The sequence below is a fragment of the Phyllobates terribilis genome, unplaced genomic scaffold (genome assembly GCF_046119375.1).
Source record: "Phyllobates terribilis strain yellow unplaced genomic scaffold, ASM4611937v1 Scaffold_2__4_contigs__length_985480577, whole genome shotgun sequence".
NCBI classification, from domain to species: Eukaryota; Metazoa; Chordata; class Amphibia; order Anura; family Dendrobatidae; genus Phyllobates; species Phyllobates terribilis.
The window spans coordinates 362,565,469-362,579,343 of NW_027362762.1; the positions used below are offsets into that span (position 1 = coordinate 362,565,469).

General features: G+C 40.3%; 1 protein-coding gene across 2 annotated transcripts in view; it reads left to right on the top strand.

Annotated features, from left to right (window-relative positions):
• The window catches only part of CFAP47 (cilia and flagella associated protein 47), a 1,117,227-nt gene that overhangs the window by 22,885 nt on the left and 1,080,467 nt on the right, over positions 1-13,875 (top strand). For both annotated transcript variants that reach the window (XM_073664712.1, XM_073664711.1), the window contains exons 4-5: positions 2,778-2,893; positions 10,303-10,441. In XM_073664712.1, the coding sequence (XP_073520813.1) occupies positions 2,778-2,893; positions 10,303-10,441 (255 nt within the window). The remainder of the gene's footprint in view (positions 1-2,777; positions 2,894-10,302; positions 10,442-13,875) is intronic.

Here is a 13,875-nt window from a genome sequence, read left to right on the forward strand (position 1 = left end):
CAGAAAGTATACCATCATTTTCTTCAATGACTAAGTTCTACTTACATGAAATCAGACAACCATTTTAGACATTAGAAGATGGAAGCATGGAGGAATCTCGGTGGGTTTTACAATGCGTGATTTATGATACTGGGAATTTGAGCTATGCCCAAATCCATTAATAATACTTGAAAGTGAGAAAAAAGGTAATTTTACCTGACTGCAAATGAATGAAGTGGAAACACTGTTGATCAAATATTAATATTAATGTCCTTCCACATTTCACTGGTTTAAATAGAGTCATTATTTAATAATTCATTTTAAGCACTATCAGAATAACAGATGTCTTCAAGTAATTCATAATTTTAGACATATTTAGGTTGTTTCTTTGGTGAAGAAGTTAATTCCTGCTTGTTATAATTCACTCTTGCAAGTACTAGAGTTAATTAAATTAGACGCCATTCTGAGGCACTATCCCTTCTGTCACAGCTGTCCACTATCTTCTCCTGGCATCCCATATTATTGTAGTTGGATAGTTTCTACATTCATTGCTATACACAGTAACCTTGCTACTGCCCTACCTACTGTTCATAACAGTCACTTATGCACTTAATAGGCTCAGGAAATTGGCAAATCTGCTGTGTGTCCCCTTAAACGGGTTTTCCAAGGACAGAAAAAAAAACTAAAGGAAATGCCATTATAAATAATTTCCTAAATACCCTTAATTAGAAAATCACACATGTTTTGTCTGTGGAGCTAATCACTAGCATATTAATATGTCTAGCACCTTATTACACTAGCAGAAAACTGTCCAACCGCCCTCCATTATTGTGTAGGAAGATGTGCTCCCAGCGGATATTTTGATCTAATACTAGAAATACCAGGAGTGCTAAGGATAAAAGCACACATCTATTCATATTACATTTCTGAACATTAAGTAGGTGGTAAAGGTAATCTCTAGGACACAGCAGTTATTCAGCATTCACAAAGACAGGGTGGACAGCAGTTTGAGCAGCCTCTTCTTACCTCAGCATCCCTGGCACCTCCAGTATTAAATCAGAAAAACAGGTTGAACAGCAGCAGGTCTAGACTCTTCTTACCTCAGCACTATGGTATTCCCAGTATTAGATCAAAAAGACACAGTGGATGACAGCGTGAGTAGCCACTTCTTACCTCAGCACCTCTGGTATTTCCAGTATTAAATCAAAAAGACATGGTGGGCAGCTGTGTGAGCAGCCTCTTCTTACATCAGTATCTTGGTATCTCCAGTTATAGATCAGATAGACATGATGGACAGTGGTGTGAGCAGCCTCTTCTTACTTCAGCACCCCTGATATCTCAAGTATTAGGTCAGAAAGACAGGGTACGCAGCAGTGTGAGTGGCCTCTTCTTACCTCAGCATCCCTGCTATTTTAAATATTTGAACAGAAAGACAGTGTGAACAGCATTGTTAATAGCCTTTTCATACCGCAGCACCTCTGGTATTTCGAATAATTGATTACATAGTCATCTTGGACAGCAGTGTAAGCTTGCCTCAGCACTCCTGATATCTCCAGAAATATATCAGAAAGAAAGGCTGAATAGTAGTTCAAGAGGCCTCTAATTACCTCAGCACATCTGGAATTTCAAATATCAGAACAGAAAAACAGGGTGGACGCAGTGTGAGCAGCCTCTTCTTACCTCAGAACTCCTGGTATCTCCTTGAATAGATCAGATTGACATAGTAGAGAGCAGTGTGAGCAGCCTCTTCTTACCTCAGCACCTCTGGTATTTCCAGTATTAGATCAGAAAGACGTGATGGACAGCAGTGTGAACAACCTCTTCTTACCTCAGCATCACTGGTATCTCCAGTTTTAGATCGGTAAGACAAGGTGCACAGCAGTGTGAGTGGCCTCTACTTCCCTCAGCACCCCTGTTATTTCAGATGTATGATCAGAAAGGCATGGGGGGAAAGCAGTGTGACCAGCTTTTTTTTACCTCACCATCCCTGGTATGTCCAATATTAGATCAGGTAGACAAGGTATACTTCAGTGTGAGTGCCCTCTTGTTACCTAAGCACCTTTGGTATTTCTAGCAATAGATCAGATAGACAGGGTGGACAACAGTGCGAGCAGCCTCTTATTACCTCAGCATTCCTGGTATCTCTATAAATAGATCAGAAACACAGGGTGAACAGCAGTGTGAGCAGCCTCTTCCTATCTTAGCACTCCTAATATCACCAGTAATGGAACAGAGAGACAATGTGCACATCAGTGTGAGCATCCTATTCTCATCTCAGCACCCCTGGTATATCCAGTAGTAGATTTAAATATCCACTGGGAGCACCTCTTCCTACACAGGAAAGGGAAGGCAGAGTTTCCTACTGCACATGCTCAAAGGCACCTATATTACTCTCATTTTAGGACAGGTTTCTGTCAGTGTAACATTTTAATTATAAGCTCATTACCTCCCTAGACCTAACTAGTGTGATTTGGTGATTAAAAATATTGATGAACCTCTTTATCTTCCCAGAAGCCTTTTGAAGGCTATCACTTCTTGAAGGTTTCTTGTACATGATGCTAGCTACATATCCACTTGCAAATTCAGGTAGCAGGGAGTAGGGTATGAACGTGGATTTGCAATGCACGTGGAGGGCGTGACTTGGTCATTGGTAATAATTGTTGCTTGCTGCACTCACATACCTCCTGGAAAGTCAGCTGTGAAAGGTTGCAGGCATGTATTAGCTTCTCAACTACTTACACTGTGTAGAGCACACCTAGCCAGTATATGTGATTACTGTCAATGTGTTTTTCTTCTAGTTTCACCCCTTCCTGCTATCTACAAATTGATCCAGAAGTGAATTTTGGCAGCATAGTGGCAAACAGTAAAGTGATTTACAAGGAGATTACAATTACAAACCATGGTTCTTCTCCAGGTAAAATCCAGAACATGGATCTGACACATTTTTCTATTGCACATAAACAGTATATTCAATAAATGTACAGGGGGGGCTATTTATATGGATACACCTAAATTAAATGGGAATGGTTGGTGATATCAACTTCCTGTTTGTGGAACATTAGTATATGGGAGGGGGAAAACTTTTCCAGATGGGTGGTGACCATGGCGGCCATTTTGAAGTCGGACATTTTGGATCCAACTTTATTTTTTTCAATGGGAAGAGGGTCATGTGACACATCAAACTTATTGAGAATATCATAAGAAAAACAATGGTGTGATTGGTTTTAGCATAACTTTAATCTTTCATGAGTTTTTTACAAGTTTATGACCACTTGTAAAAATGTGTTCAAAGTGCTGTCCATTGTGTTGGATTGTCAATGCAACCCTATTCTCCCACTCTTGACACACTGATAGCAACACCGCAGAAGAAATGCTAGCACAGGCTTCCGGGGACTACCTCTTGAAGCTCATCAAGAGAATGCCAAGAGTGTGCAAAGCAGTCATCAAAGCAAAAGGTGGCTGCTTTGAAGAACCTAGAATATAAGACATATTTTCAGTTGTTTCACATTTTTTTGTTAAGTATATACTTCCACATGTGTTAATTCATAGTTTTGATGCTTTCAGTGTGAATGTACAATTTTCATAGTCAAGAAAATACAGAAAAATCTTTAAATGAGAAGGTGTGTCCAAACTTTTGGTCTGTAATGTACATTTTCAACTTCAGGACTAATAGGGGAAGAATATGCAATTTTTTTCATAACTGTGAGACATGCCAATCAGCCCCAAATCAATAGTGTTCAGCTAGCTGTCAAAAGCCATGCCATGTTTCCTATGTAAGAAAAGGTAAAATCCCGATAAAAAATATGATGGTTATATCGAATGCCTGTGATCGTCAGGAGTGAAGATGTCCTGAATGTTGGGAATCTCATTATTTTCTGAAACTGAATCCACATCCCATGACCAGCCCTTTTATGAGTCATCAAGGGGAGGTATCTGGGTGTAACTTAAGTGCTGATTAGTATTGAGCGAGTATGTATCATTAATCCGTGCTCGCCGAGTATTTTGGTGTGCTCGGCATTTCATTCACTGTCACCGTGCCTGCAAGTGTCACGGCTGTTAGACAGCTGTCACACATGCAGAGTTTGCCTGTTCAAAAGAGATAATGATACATACTCGCTCGACACTAGTGCTGATAAAAAGACAAGACAAATTATGATCTGTGTTCAATGCCATAAGATACATCGCCATGTAGGCTCGATTCACCTTAACCAGACATTTTGCAATCAGATTGCTTCCATCTGCTAAGCTCTGAAGCCATTGCAGTGATGTCAGATTTAGTTATTTTCTTTTGTTTTATCCTTTTATTTTATGTAATTGCATATGCTGTATTGTTTTGTTCCCTTTGTAAAATATTTTGTATATTTTTATAAACACTACCTATCTTTCTGGATTAAATATAAAATGTAATAGCTCTGTTTCTTTTGTTCTGTAAACCTCACCCCTGAAGGCCATACGCTACCTTTCAGGTGTCCAATCGGCCTATAAATGATTGGTGGTGGCAGCGGGTAGTTAGTTTTGTTATTGCGGAGCTAGCAGTGACCGTACCGGGGGAATATACATATATTCCATGCATTGGAATTGGAGGTGTATATACCATACGCTCACTGTTAGTTCTCCAATAACCAGCCTAGAAGTGGTAACAGCTGCGGCCTCCTACATTATTCGTCGGTCAATTGCGTAATTGTCCTGACGATAGGGTGCAGCAGAGGGCTGTTCGTGACAAAAAGATAACAGCGTGGTGGATTCAGTGTGACCCCCCCCCCCCGCTGTGATCATTAGCAAGGGTTCTGTGGGGGCCATATCATCACTTTCAGGACTCCTTTTTTTGTTTATACTGAAGATAATTCTTAATGACATTGGCTATATGATTTGGTTATTGTCCTACTGCAGAATAAATTAGGGGCCAGTCAGACATGGTGGATAAGTGTTAGGCTCACCAGATGAGGTGAATCCACAAATCCTCATATCCGATTGGGCACGTGGATCCCTGGCATTGGTGCAGCAGGCAGGAAGGCACGTGGGGACCGAGGCCTTGGCACACTGGAGACCACAGAAGCACAATAGCAGTTGAAGGGAGATGTCACACTCAGGGACAGCAGAGAAACCACAGGCGTAGTGCAGCAACGAATGTTCAACATGAACCAGTCTGACAACAGAATACGGCTTACTGCAATTGAGGGGTAAATCCAGGAGGAGGATTGCAGAAGGTTACCCAGTAAAGCAGATGGTATGCAAGGTCCTAAAGGTAGATGCAGACTAGGAGCTGATGTTGGAGCACACCAAATAAAATATTCACAAGGCTTGGAGTCTTAATCCTAAAACACAGGTGTGGGTCTTAGTGGGCCTTAAATAGGCCTAGGGAGATGATGTCATTGAGCCACGCCGAGCAACTTGCAAATCCCGACGTGGAGCACAACAGAGGGCTGTGGACCCAGGGGGGAAAAAGAGGAGTCCAGGAAATCTGGGACAGGTGCACAACAAAAGCATCTTCCTGTATTCCTCAGGATTGAACACACCCCTAATCTTGACCAACTCCCCAACTCTATTTGCTGAAATACAGCCCCAAACTTCCAAGGAAACTTCACTATGCTTCACTGTTCCCTGCTGGCTCTTTGTTGTACCGCTCTCCAGCCCTTTTGTGAACAAACTGCCTTCTGCTACTTCCAAATATGTAACATTTCATTCATCAGTCCAGAACAGCCACTACTGCATTTCTGTTCTCCAGTTCCTATATTTTTATGTATAGTGTAATCACTTGACCTTGTTTACATGTCAAAAGTATGTTTTTTAGCCACAGTTCTTCCATAAAGACCACTTCTGGCCAGACTTCTCCAAACGGTAGATGTGTGCAGCTAGGTCCCATTGGCTTCTGCCAATTCCAAACTGACGGCACTACTGGACATTTTCTGATTTCGAATTAAGCATGATGTGTTTTGCTGTACTAAGTTTTCTTGGCCGACTACTGCTTCCTCATTCCTCAACATTGTCCATTTGTTGGTGCCCTCAATGTTGAGAAAAACAGGAAGATACTTATCCATCATACAGTATTACCAGAATATATAGTGTAGTATTATTTTGTAGTAGACTAGATGTACTGTGGTGCTTGGAAGTTTGTGAACCCTTCAAAATTTTCCATATTTCTAAATAAGTTTTACCTAAAACAACATCAAATTTTTAAGCAAGTCCAAAAAGTAGATGAAGAGAATCAAATCAAGCAAATGAGTCAAAAATATTAAACTTTGTCCTGATCCAATGTCACATGTCTATGAGTGTTAAAAGTATGTGAACCTTTGCTTTCAGCTTCTGGCGTGACCCCTTTGTGCAGCAATAACTCCATTTTAAACATCTTTGGCAGTTTTTGATTTGTCCTGCACATCAGCTTGGAGGAATTTTAGCCCAACCCTCCCTACAAAACAGCTTCAGCTCCGTTATATTGGTGGGTTTTTTCTCGTGAACTGCTCGTCAGGCTCTTCAGGAGATATTGGGTCAATTTCACCATTTAAAAAAAATGACAAAGTCTACTATTTTTTACTAATTAGTTTGATCCACATTTACAACTTGTCTGAAAATGTGATGTAGTTTTAGGTGAAATGTAAACAGAAATCTGGAAAATTCTGAATGGTTCACAGACTTTCAAGTGCCGCTGTATATGACACCAGATGGAGCTTTTAGATTAAATTCAGCAGAAAATAAAGTAATGTGTTAAATCAAAGGCTTATGAAGGGCGTCATACACTTCTAAGTGTGAATTATTTGGACTTATTAAAACTTAGAGGTTATTTTTCCAACAAAGTAGTTTATAAAAATTTCTATGTTATGGCATTAAAATCTAATGAGCACAACACAATCCGTGTGACTTCCCGGTACATGTATAATACCACTAGGTGGCAGCATTAGAACTCACTTAAAACATGTTTGTGAATGCTTTCCCCATTTCATTTTAGGATCTGAAGACTAGAAAAAAAAAAAAGAGTATTACATACTGCTGTTTTTGGCTCCCGCAAGTCTGTTTAATTAAAATGAAAGCATTGATGAGATCTTGAAAGACTTCAAGCGCTGCTAGTTTACAAGTGCAAGTGCACTCTGACCTACTTAGCCATCCACTTCTGCATACCTTTTTAAGTGTGATCATAGGGTTAGATACTATAACATTGCTGGATTTAAAGGCACAGTAATATAAGATTTGTAATGCCATGTCTTCAACGGCATTGGAAAGTGTGCATGTATGACAACAACTTGTGTTACTGGTTCTCCAAAAATATAAATTACAGTTTTATCAATCTGTGGGATAAACTATTAAGACATTATAGTGGCTGTCTGACAACCCATTGATTTGAACAGTGTAATTCTTATTTTCCCCTGTGGGAGTGCTACAGAATAAATAAACACTTGCAAGATTTCTCACAGATTCCTGATCTTTGGGAGTTTTGCTAGAAGCCTTTTTGTGACCAGCTTATTATCATAGGACCTTTTTTTTTGCTTTTTCATCATCGTGTTGGCCATAACTTTTTTCATTTTCCATTGACGTAATCATATTATGCCTTGTTTTGGGGGACTGAGTTTTATTTTTCAATGGCTCCATTTTGGGGTTCATTTGAATATAGAGATGTAGCAGAGAGAAATTAAGAGGCGCTCCCGTTGAGGGTGGGAAAGACACCGCAAAGAGTTCAGGAAAAATGCTTTGGTAGGCACTTGGATTACTACTCAAAAACGTGATGAGGAATTAAAAATGATTTATTTTAAATAAAAAACACTCAAAGTGCTAGAGTGATAAGCACAAAATCGCACAGCACGTTTCTGCTCTCAAGGAGCCTTCATCAGGTGCAAGCTGATGTTCCTCAGAAGCCCTAAATTACCCTGTTATAACTTAGATGCAGTCCCATACATATACTTTAGAAGACCGGGTGTAGCCTAGAAAATTAGAAGTATGATATGAAGGGCAGACAGAGGGTGATGAAAAAACTGCTACTTATCAGAGCATGTCCGAAATAGCTGACTCGACGCGTTTCCCCACCAGGTCCACAAGGAGGCTTGATAGCAAATCAGGATGTCAAGATAATATGTCCAGCATGGCGTGCCTTAACAAGGAGATGTCTATGTTTAACTAGGCCATATAAATTGATAGACACACCCACCTACAACAACCTCCAATTGGTGTTATGTATGGAGAAACCTGCTGACAGATTCCCTTTAAGGAGGAATTCCAGTCTCTCTAGCAAATCCAGTATAGTTACTGCAGACTTTAAGAGAGAGGTAAAGCAGCCATGTATTTGACGCTGATGTTAAACTAATGATATTATATTCCAGATATCTTGTATAAACCATAGCTGACCGTAGGTGTGTCTCTTTACTACTATATTTGCTGTCGAAAAAGTTTCTTAAAAATTGTTTCAGTCTTTTACAATGCATGGATACATTTTTGTACATGTCTGAAAAAGACAAATACGGTGCTTGACGCTGTCCACAGTGACTACGTTGGCTTCATTCAAATGAATGTCTCTGTCCGGGTTTCCGTCAAAATATAGTTTTTTGGGGATTCTGATGGAAACCCTGACGTAGTTCTCGGCAGAGAGCACTGTATTAATGTGAACTTAGCCTAAGCAGTATCATAGAGTTCGTGTGACCCCGGTCCACATAGTGCCATAGTATATCTGTAACACTCAGTGTACATTGTATGCCTCACTGCTTTACTGACAGTCAAATTATAATGCTGTCGATTCATTGAAAACGCCACTTTGACATTATAACACTTAAGCTTTCAGTCTTAGTTCCTTTTTTCTCTCATAGATTGGATTTTCTCATACTGTATTGCACATTAGAATACCAAGATTGTAATTCAATTTTCCCTCTGAAAAATGTGGATGTGAGACAGGGTCTAGCAGTCCTTTATGCACATTAGATGATGTGTGGATCCAGCTGCATATGGCAGAATGGACCCCAAATCTTCTAATGTAGTACAGTCTTTTGGCGACAAGTGTAATGGGATCCCTGGGCACAACAGTATTTTTCAAATGATCATTACCTAATCTATTCCTGTGCGTTATTGGGGCCATGTTCATTCACAGTTCATAATTGTCATTATTTTCTGACTGCAGAATACCATAGGCACGATTCATTAGGACTAGCATTTTGGACGCCAGTCTTAAAGGGAATCTATCAGCCGGTTTTTGCTACCGCATCTGAGAGCAGCATGATGTAGGCAAAGAGACACTGAATCCAACGATGTATCAGTTAGATTACTGGGTGCTGCAGTTCTGCCACTACTTATTGGCAGCTTTCTGTGTACATTGTACAAGGGCTGAAAGCAGCCAATCAGTGGTGTGGGCGGGGTTATACAGAGCTCATGAATATAGAGGACTACCTGGCAGCAGGTTTTCTAGCCCTCTAATGAGGTAGAACTGGTAGATCTGCAGAAGATAAAACTGATTTTATCAAAATGACAGCAAGCAGCCCAATAAGTGATACATTTCTGGAATCAGGGTCTCTGTTCCTACATCATGCTGCTGGAATAATAAAAACCTGGTGACAGATTCCCTTTAATTGTTTCATTATGTCCCTTTAGCAATCTCCTAGCCAAACCATAACATGACTTAGATGTTATATCAGACATGACATTGGCAATAAAAAGATGACCTGGCAGTTTTATCAGGGTGAGCACAAAGCAATAATACGGCTGACGCAGTGCAGACTAGACACTTGTATCTACTGCTCCTGATGAAAAGCTTTTTACACTTTTGCATGCTTTACGTGGAGTTTACTTTTTAGACTCATTGTTTTTTTTCTATGAAGTAATACTTTTCTTTCTTCTCCACAATGTCTGGCCGCTCCACCATACTGTGCTATCGTCCTTCTCTCATCTTTCGCACTGGCCATTTTTCCTTTTTAGCAATTATATCACTAATTCTTCTTGATGCTGATTTCTATTTAACGCCGTGTACTGTGATTATTGCCCGTATCCATGTACCTAAACTGACAGTGATGATCCATGCCGTGCGAGAAAACAGCCCACAAGGGCACTCTAATGAACGCAATAATGAATCCTGTACAGACAGCTCTAAATTGGTACGTGCTTTTCTGCGGCTGAGGACGATCTCTCCAGCCTTGTGAATGCGATAAACACCTTTCTTTTTTCATTTAGATGATTTTCATACATTACTTTACCACTTCTTTTATACTCCACACTCTTCTGTGGACACTTGTGGAAATTGATCACTACAACTAGGCATTACTGTTAGCTAACTAACTAGAAGTTAGATAATAAGGTAGATAATTGATATATTGTGAATGTTCCTCTTCCATGATGACAATATGTCTTTTTCGTCAGGTACTTTTAAGATAAAATACAGTGGCCACCTCCCCATCACTATGTCTCCAACCAGTGGAGTAGTTGAGCCGAAATCTACGCAAATAATTAAAGTGGATCTCTGTACTGATGCTCCGGCTGTCATAGAAGAAACCGCAAAGTAAGTACAAAACAAGGTAACCAATCACAATAATATGAAGATAAGATTAAAGTGTATCTTTTCATTTCAACTGAAACCGGAGAAAAAGCGTGGCCTTGCTGATCGTATCCCCAACACAAGGGTAAAACTGCCTTTGTTGCACATGCCAGTCTAAGATGTCCAGGAATGGTCCTGATTTACCTGCTCGTAATTTGCCATCAACTTATTAAGCCAGAACTTTCTTTCTCTCACATCCCAGCATGCATTGCTTCTATCTGTCATGAATGTGCCTCACCCTGCTGGGACCTGTCGTGCATCTGCAATTAAAAAATGACAGCAGTAAGCTGATCACAGGTCCTATTTGGTATCTGCACGGCCATTCATGAGTTTTTATGGTTTGTTCTGGTATGGAAGGGGTTAAAAATTCCTTGTTTAAACTCTGCTGAGTTTTCCAATGGCTCCAGTGTCCGCTTCAGCGTATTGGGACTACTCCCCTTGCATTATTTAAACCCCCTCCTATCTTCCTCCCGTGCCAGCTATAGAGTTTCTATCCTGTGCCTTCTCTGGAGAAGGTGTTCTGGGAGAAGCTGTTGTGTTCCCTGTGGAGTTATATTTGTTTGTGCTGTCTTTCTCATTCCCTGTGTTGTCTTATTGTAGTAGTAAGACTAGTGTCTTGCTGTCCTACACACTATCCAGGGCAAGGTCCAAGGTCAGTCAGGGGTTAGGCACGTGATGGTGCATGGGGGGAAGAACCCTTTCTAGAGCGATAGGGAGCATTAGGTGAGTGTTGAGGGGTCACCAACTTCTCCCTATCGTCAGGGCTTCCCTGTACCTGTTTCCTCACCTCTCCCTTTGTGTTGCACATCAGGCATCACACACTATTCTGTGTGGCCCCCAACCATATGGGCAGAAAAAATGCCTGCCTGATAGGTTAACTACAGGTGAGCAGTCACACACAGAAGAGTAGTGGCCGGCAACTAAGGAGCAGGACTGGCAAGTACTAATGGTACCCTGTGTAGACATCTCTGGATGCCTCCTACATCAGGAGAATGGGGTCTCGTAACCCATTTGGAAAGATGTATATGAAGCAGGCAGGTGTACATGATCTATATTGTACAGAGGCATGTGCATGTATGACCTCTTCCTCTTTAGGGCCTATTCACATAGTTTTTTACGATGATTTAGAAGAGGATTTGACTGCAAATCCATTTCAAAATTCTTAATATTCCTGAATAAGCCTATTAGTCTTACTGGAAAATGTTCAGAATAACATGAAAAAAGCAGTAATGTGTGCACTAAAGGAGCTTTTCCCACTAAAATTAGTAGGAATCTTATTTAAAGAGTTTTTAATGTGGATTTAGGAGCAGAATCTATTTCTAAATCCTTGTAAAAAAAAAAACAGTGTGAACATACCACTAGAACTCTGTAGGTGTCCTGTAAGTAACATTTGTATCAGGACATTTATGGTATATACTTTCTATATCCCATAAATGTCACAGAAGATAATACACCTTTAATTTTTCGTGCGGCCCCTGGATTGGTTCAGTATGACAATGTGGCCCTTGGACCAATAAAGGTTATACACCCCTGCTGTAATCTGTGTCTCTGCTAGAGACGGATTGCATTTGACAACAGGCAGTGAACAACAGGTTGAACATAAAGGAGAAACACAGCACTTAGTAGTGATCGTCACACTGAAAATGTCTTTTTGGGTAAGTAATTTACTATCTTGTTATTCTTTGTATTTGCCATAAGATGAGCTTATTTTTAACAAGTGACCAAATAAATGAACCTATCACCAGATTTTCCCAGTATATACTATGGCCGCCACCTTTAATGTCTCTTACAGTATTCCAGCAGGTTGTATATAAGTCCCCAATCCCCTCTGCATTGCCCCAAAAATACCTTTTATAACACCCCCAAACAGCGGGATGCAGTACGATAGGCAATATCTCTGCAATCTCCATCCTGCTTGCTTTATGTGGTTGACACATCCTTTGTCATCCGCACAGTGTCCCCCAATCGCGCTCTTACACAAAGTTACTTCGCTCTACCCTGCTGGCCCATGGCCGGCGTTCATAGGAGATTGTGAATATTGCTATACGTAGCATTACTGAAGCCCTGCTGGACGATCCCAGCTTCAAGTCTCCTAAGGGGACAATGAAAAGTAAAAAAAAAAGTTTTAAAAAAAAAATCAAAAAACACAAAAGTTCAAATCACCCACCTTTTTGCCCCATTAAAAGTAAAACTATGAAAACAAAATACACATATTTGGTATCGCCGCGTTCAGAAATGTCCGATCTATCAAAATATAAAATAAGTTAATCTGATTGGTAAATGGTGTAACAAGAAAAAAAAATCTAATTTATCAGAATTACGTTTCTTTCGACGCCTCAACATTCCAATAGAATGCAATAAGAGGCGATCAAAATATCGTATCTACCCCAAAATGGTATTAATGAAAACATCAGCTCAGGGCACAAAAAATAAGCCCTCACCCAGCCCCAGATCCCGAAAAATTAGAACGTTACATGTCTCGGAAAATGGCGACAAAAGTGATTTTTTTTGTTGACCAATTTCTGAATTTTTTTTTGGACAAATTTCTGCATTTTTTTTTCAGCACTTAAATAAAAAAAAAAACTATACATCTTTGGTATCTGCGTACTCGTACTGACCTGGAGAATTATATTGCCAGGTCAGTTTTATCATAAATTGAACATAGTAAATAAAAAACACAAAAAAACATTGTGGAATTGCACTTGTTTGGCAATTTCACCGCACTTGGAATTTTTTTTCCGCTTTCCAATGCACTGTGTGAATGGTGTCATTCAAAAGTACAACTCGTCCCGCGAAAAACAAACCCTCACACAGCTATAAGACTGGAAAAATAAAAAAGTTATGGCTCTTGGAAGAAGTGGTGGAAAAAACGAAAAACAGAAAATTGCCCGGGGGTGAAGGGGTTAAATATGAACTGTAGCATTTGGAGAAAAAAAAACCTTTAAATACAAATATTGATATGAAACTGGTTGCTGTAGTATGGATGATTACCTTCCTCTTCAGGAGAAGTCCACACAAGAAGGAATTGTTGTGGATGCTTTCTGCAGGTTAAATCTGCAGGTAAATGGACTTGTCATGGGGGGCAGATATTGTCATGGGGGGCAGATATTGCCATGGAGGGCCGATATTGTCATGGGGGGCAGATATTGTCATGGAAAGCAGATATTGTCATGGGGGGGCAGATATTGACATGGGGGCAGATATTGTCATGGGGGGCAGATATTTTCATGGGGGGCAGACATTGTCATGGGGCAGATATTGTCAGGGGGCAGATATTGTCATGCGGGACAGATATTGTTATGGGGGGCAGATATTGTCATTTGGGACAGATATTGTCATAGAGGGCAGATATTGTCATGGGGCAGATATTGTCATAGAGGGCAGATATTGTCATGGGG